This window comes from Penaeus vannamei, chromosome 17 (assembly GCF_042767895.1).
Source record: "Penaeus vannamei isolate JL-2024 chromosome 17, ASM4276789v1, whole genome shotgun sequence".
In the NCBI taxonomy this organism is placed as follows: Eukaryota; Metazoa; Arthropoda; class Malacostraca; order Decapoda; family Penaeidae; genus Penaeus; species Penaeus vannamei.
The window spans coordinates 12,306,973-12,314,472 of NC_091565.1; the positions used below are offsets into that span (position 1 = coordinate 12,306,973).

Below are 7,500 nucleotides of genomic sequence, written 5' to 3' on the forward strand. Positions count from 1 at the left end.
CATCAATTTTTTTTTGGCTAGATAAATGGATGCTTTGCCACAACATATCAGTAGCAGTGGGCAGCTAACTTGTCCAGTTGCCCAAATCCGCAGAACCTAGCTATGCTAAGGTTAAGCGCGTGCCGGCGTGCTCCAAATCGGCCATCGACTTGTTAACAAGTTCTGTCCGACGGAGCATCCACCCTCTTGCCTGCCACGGGTTTTGATCTGTGTCGGTATACACACACACACACACACACACACACACACACACACACACACACACACACACACACACACACACACACACACACACACACACACACACACACACACACACACACACACACACACACACACACACACACACACACACACACACACACACACACACACACACACACACACATATATATATAGGGCCGCCATCAGGCGGCCAGGGCCCCGAGGCAAAAAACAGGGCCGGGCCCTCAGGGCTACATCCTTTTTAGGTGGGAAACGCCTTTTTCAATTTTCTCTTAGGCTTTCATGTTGATATAAACTGTATGTTACTCGAACTTGCAATCAAGAATATGTTAATAATATCACGTAACTTCAAAAATATCGCTAGTTTGGCAGATGAGGACATTTTGTAAAACCACTTCCTTGGGTTAATTTAGTTTAGCACATTATTTTTAATTTGACACATCGAAATCTTGTTAACGTAAACTGCTGTAACGTTGATTTTGCATAACTACACCCTATACATTTCCTGCATATATATATATATATATATATATATATATATATATATATATATATATATATATATATATATATATATATATATATATATACATATATATATATATATATATATATATATATATATATATATGTATTCATATACATATATATGTATAATATATTTACATATTTATATACACAAATATATATACAATATATACATATATATATAAGTATATATACAATATATACATATATAAAAATATATATACATACATATATATACATATATATACATATATATACACATATATATACATCTATACATACACATATTTATATACTTATACACACACACACACACACACACATATATATATGTATATATATACATATATATATATATATATATATATATATATATATATATATATATATATATATATACATACATACATACATACATACATATACGTGAACACAGGCACAAACACAATAACGTGTACACAAAAATGAAAATGAAACTAGCCACAATGAGAATTCATAATAAACGTAATGTTTCGAACTCTTCACGAGAACCTCTTCAGACAAAAACTGAAATAGATACTAGTAGATTCAGTTCAGTTAGATTTGCGAAGACTAGCTTCGCCCGGGCCTTTTCTCTGGAGTGCCCCGGCCATATACCAGGAGAGAAATTTGACAAGTTTATATAGTGCTAGAGAGACAGAATGAACAAGTTCTGACTCAGGGCACAAACAAACAGGGCGTTCCTCTAAGGCCCATTATTTCGTCTTGTAACTCGGTCACCCGCCCATTAGATTCTTGGTTAGCGAGCATTTTGTCTCCTTTCATGGGATCCTTTTCTGATAGTCATATTAAACATTCGATGGATTTCATTGATAAAGTTGGAAATTTGCCGACGCACGGTAAGAAACTCGTTAGTTTTGATGTGGACTCTTATTTACAAATGTCCCACTTGACGATGTGCTAGATTTTCTAGAAGGGAAACTTTCTTCGTTTCATCTGAGGATCCCTATTCCGGTTAAGTGCTTTATCGATCTCGTTCGTTTGTGTGTCACAAATAATGTCTTTACTTTTGACTGCGAATTCTATAGGAATTCGCAGTCAAAAGTAAAGACAAATATATGGTATCAATCTGTCTTTTGAATTTATATGTGATTGAATCTGAACTACTTCCATCAATCCTCCCGCCTGACACGATTTGGTTTCGCTATGTTGATGAAATTTTATCCATGTGGCAAATTAACTGTTCGGATTTTGATGATTTTTTCAATAGACATAATAAGCTCGCTTGTACTATTAACTTTTAAGTAGAATGGGAAGATTCAGGCAAATTACCTTTTCTCGACGTTCTTTTATCCAATGTAAATGGCTCACTTAATTTTCAGTTTATCGTAAACCCACCCACACTGCTAATTATTTTTTTTCTCGAATCACCCGCTTTATATATTTTTTTAAAAATCAGTTGTCTCATCAATGTCCCTGAGGGCTTATAGGATTTGCAATAACGAATCCATCGATCGTGAGCTTGACGTTAATTTTGAGACATTTTCAAAACTAGGATATCCTGTTTTTTTTCTTAAATCAAGTACATTCATCTGCGAAATAGAAATTTTATAATCATTCCCGTAACACGCAACAGGACAGTGCCAATAATCTCTTAATTATTCCCTACAACCCGTCCCTCGATGAAAAACGCCGTATGTTTAAAGGAGCTGGCATTGACATTGTTTTTACTAATCCTAATATGTTGCGTACTCTGGTTAGGCATAATATAGCTAGCGGTCCTCTTGATACCTCTGCAGGTACTTACACGATTCCTTGTAAGGACTGTCCATTGGAAAGACGCGAAATTAAATCATATCTATCTATCTATCTATCTATCTATATATGTATATGTCTATGTTTATGTATATATATACATATACATATACATGTATACATATATACATATGCATATACATACACATATATACATATACACATACATATATACATATACACATACATATATACATATACACATATATATAATATATATATATATATATATATATATATATATATATATATATATATATATATATATATATATATATATATATATATATATACATCTGTGGCAATGGCAGACTACATATTTCAAACAATGCACTCCCAGAACTGTAACCTAACAGCCTATAGTTATGTTACAGCGTCCTTCCAAGATCTTGAATATGATCAGTACCACTTAGATAAATCAAGCTTATCCACAAACTCAGGTCTGACAAGACTGCAATTTCAATACTTGCCCATAAATTAGGAAATTAAAGTGTAAATGCTTAATAAAGATTTCAGTCAGTGTGTGAAGATATTTGTTTTGGGATTTAGACTTTTTAGACAGAGTAACATTTTAGCTGTTGGTTGTTTATATATATGGTATTTGAAATTGGTCATTTCTTCCACTTTCTTTATTTATAGAATAACAGATCAGTCATAATATGAAGACAAATGTATATGCAGGATTGCAATCTAAAATCAAATGTAAAGATCTCTAAAATTCCTGAATATTCATTTCTCAACTGCAACTATATTATTAATTCACAATATTACAAACATACTGATAAAAATAAATTCTAATGTATTTCTTACAACCAGTTTATGTAATCAAATACATGGAAAATGTGAATAGTTACTAGGCAACAGTACCTCTGTACTTTATTAACTTAAGATACCAATGTTCAGGATGACAAAATATCACAGTCCTTTTAATACAAGTTTATTAAATCATTTCCTTTATATGTAGATGGTACAAGTGGACAATTGCACCTACAGATAAGACAGCACCTGCTACCTGCTCTCTATACTAGTTACTTCACCATCTAATGTCTTATGATCACAGAGGTTACAGACTGTATTTAAGTAAAAAAATCTTTCCACAAATATACAGAATAAAATTACAAATGTACAATTTGATGGCATTCTTACTTTCATCCTAGACAGTCTACTTTCTCATCAAAAAGAGTGTCTCACTGTTCAGAATGAAACATTGCTTTAAGATGGCATACATTCCCATAGAAATCTGTCCAACCAATGTATGAGTCACTATAAAACAGGTATGGACTTTGCTTAATTATCACTGCATCCACATGTCTATTTAAAATAAAACGAGGTGCTGATACAGACATATATCACTAGCTTCCCCTTTCCTAACAGACTTGCCAATAAGGCTGACAACTATATTTGAAACAATATTGATGATTGTGACTGATGCAAATTCAGTCCATTAGCTTTGTCAAGAATCCGAACATCTTCAGCACTATATTTCACTCTTATACAATATAATTTTTGTTTTGAAACATACATTCCAGAATTGAGATGTATCTCAATATTTTAATAAACTGTGATGAGATATATACCAGCAAACCAATTTACAGTCATAAATATAAAAAACATGTAACAAATCTTTCACACATTTAACTGGCAGCACACATGATTACTGAGATGATGACCCTTTTTGCATTCAAAGCTGACAATTGGCAATAACAATTTTTATTTGGTTACATGGTATCACATGGGCAAGTCTGGGTACTTAGCATCAGCACCACAAATGTTATATGACACAGGGAAAAAAAAGACTGGGCAAAACAAAAAATAAATTAAAAATAAATACTTATAGAAACCATAAACATAAAAATAAATAAATAAACAAAAAATCAACCCATTTACAGAGAGTGTTGAGGATACCCAGATGAATCAGCTGCTAAACTATTTCCTTCATCGATCATTGGGTCCCACTGGTGTGGAGGTCTTCTTTCCTGTCAAAGCAAAAGTACATATAGAAATTATTAATTCAAAGAAATTTAAAGTTTGCTATACAAAGAAATGCATACGAATGTTTCAATCTACCATATAGTCAAAACAAACCTTCTTTTTATCAAGTATGATATCAGCAATTAACTCTATTCATAAAAAAATAGTACAGAAAATGTAAATATGTCAAAAAAAGAAAAAGCTTCCTCTCCTTCTTATGAGTTCAACTTACTATATTGAAAGTTGGTTATCATTAATATACCCAAAAATCATACACATGAATATCAAAAGTCTTTCATTTACAGTAATTACTACAAATCTTTCCTCTATATATCAGGATTTCAATCACTGACACAGAGACTTTGCTAATCTACTTTAATATACTGTCAATGGTTCATACTATATTTTTAGCTTACCAAAGCATCCCTTGCCTTATTTAGCCAGATCTCAAGCATTTATTATGTTTACTATGAGTAAGGAAATTGCAAAATTTTACTTACATGGTGAATTTGTATAATATAATAATATCAATACATATTGCGAGAGGGTGGTGGTGAGAAAATGGGGGGGGGGGGATATTATAGTTCCTAATATTACTTTATGAATCTGCTAAATCATATATATATACACTGAAAGTTAGTCATATATTTGTCCCTTTGATAATGACAATCTGAACTACTGTGGTACCTTCCTCATTAAGGATCATCCAAATTTTCAGAGTCTGAAAGACTCATTGATGGTGCTCCTTTGTCTCTACTCTGCCAGAATGTGCGCAGCTTCATGAATTTTTTGTTTCCTATGAATTGCAGCATGCAAAAATTGGAAATAAAAGAAAAAAAATTAAAGAATGAACAGTCAAGATGGAACTGTTAACCCTGGTAAATCTTCTATGAAAAGAAGAAACCAAAGGGACAGTGCCATCCATTGATAATAAGCTACAGATCATACGCATACCTTTTAGATGTGAATGTAACCTTGGATCGTCATTATATTCCGGGTCATCATAAAAATGACGTGGGGGAGATCTATGCCGAACATAACCATCAGGTGATCTCGTGAAGCGTCTGTCTGGAGAGCGTCTACCTGATCTGCGGTCTGGAGAGCGGCGGTCTCCTCGAGAATCTGGTGATCTTCTCATTCTGTCAGAACGCATGTCAGGGGATCTTGTACGGTCAGATCTTCTATCTGGAGAGCGGTTCCGGTGTGAATCGGGAGAATGTGGTCTACGCCGCAACATTGGGGGTGAATACCGTCCATCTGAGAAGTGTGATCTATCACTTCTGGGAGAATAACGATCATTTCGATGTTCATATGATGGAGATCCTGATCTACGGAATGGAGGGGAAGACATCCCACCTGCAGGTGGGAGACGACCCCCTGGGAGAGGAGGTAAAGGTCCCATAAATGGAGGTTCTCCAGGGAGGAATGGAGGAGGCAACCCATGGGGCAGGCCAGGTGGGGGTGGTGGAACTCCTGGTGGTAAGCCATGGGGTGGAGGCACCCCTGGGGGAATGGGTGCTCCTGGGGGGAACATCAATGGCAACATAGGAGGTGGACCATGTAAGGGATGAGGAATGGGTGGAGAGTCTACTTCACGATGGAGAGATGGTGGGCCTGAATGATTCCCATCCACCATACCATCCAAAATGGGTCCAGGAGATGACATTGAACCATTAGCATCTACACCTGTTGGGAAAAGATAAAACTTGTTTTCATATGCCTTGCTACAATTACCAAACAACAGAGATATTGCTATTACATGCTACACAAATATACCAATTCATAAATTGCTACTGATAGCATAGATCGGGATGGTCTAATTAAATGGGCTGATTTTTCATATTCAGTGGAAAAAAATAATTGGTTCTAAAAGTGAAGTAAATCTAGGTTACTAATATGACAACATTTTTCATCACATTCATCTCATTAGTAAGGAATTAAAATCTGTGACCTTCAACTCATATGGCCAGCAATAAAATGGGCCAGGTTATCAAGGAAGACGGACCAACCTGGCTTAGATAGACTACCATTTAATAATGTTCCCTTTTTCAATATTTTGATACTGTAACAGAATTCACAGATTCTGGGCTTAGTAATACAGAACTGCCACATAAAACTAATTACATTTAGAAGCTAGTCTCCAGAAGCATGAATTCAGTTACTAGGCATCATTACTGTCATTTTACATATGCAATGGCCTTTTGCAGTACTAAATTGTACCAAATACATATACATTCCCTTAACTGGTAACTTACCGAGATCAGCATTAAAATTTGTATAATTACTGGACAACAACAAATAACATGAAATTCATAATCATCACGATTAAGTTATAATTGATCTACAGTTATCAATACCATACCAAAAGGATTGTCACCAGAATCTTGTAAAATAATATCCATTTACCGATGACATATTACTTACGTTTTGCTGTAGGCTTTATAATGCCCATGGATTGTTGCTGCGATTCTTCCTTCTCTTTTTGCATCATGGCAAGGCGACTCTTCAACTGATTATTCTCCAGCCTTTGTTCCTCATGTTTCCGTTCGGCTGCCCTGGCCTGCACCTGTGGTAATAGTGTGGCAGCATTATTATTCAGTTGCCATAGCACAGTCATCCTCCGAGAAAATTTTATTTCAAACAATATTGCCATTTTAACATCAAGGAATTTTCCCTCCTACATTACGAGTTCACATGCTATCATATGCTCACTTTGAGAAGTGCATTAAGGTTAAAGAGATTTCCAATATCTAAAAAAATTATAATCATTTATACTTTCTATTTTAACACTTACCCAATTATCATGAGCCTTTTGTTCATGACTGGCAATCTGAGACTTGTAGGACTGTTCTTGGTCGTCAAGTTCCTTACGCAGACTATCCAGTTGTGTTCTGAAAAATAACAACATATAGTATTCAATACTACTCGTATGGATGACAAATGACAAATACATTTTCTCTCGTTTTTCTTAGACAGGTTATC

At 34.7% G+C, this 7,500-nt stretch overlaps 1 protein-coding gene across 1 annotated transcript in view; it reads right to left on the reverse strand.

The window, feature by feature from the left end:
- Window positions 1–3,468: 3,468 nt before the first annotated feature.
- Window positions 3,469–7,500, reverse strand: part of LOC113810821 (titin) — a 40,496-nt gene continuing 36,464 nt past the window's right edge. The window contains exons 17-20 of the mRNA XM_070132441.1: window positions 7,313–7,409; window positions 6,943–7,084; window positions 5,473–6,204; window positions 3,469–4,523 (exon numbers count right to left, since the gene is read on the reverse strand). Of these exons, the coding sequence (XP_069988542.1) occupies window positions 4,483–4,523; window positions 5,473–6,204; window positions 6,943–7,084; window positions 7,313–7,409 (1,012 nt within the window). The 3' untranslated portion in view covers window positions 3,469–4,482. The remainder of the gene's footprint in view (window positions 4,524–5,472; window positions 6,205–6,942; window positions 7,085–7,312; window positions 7,410–7,500) is intronic.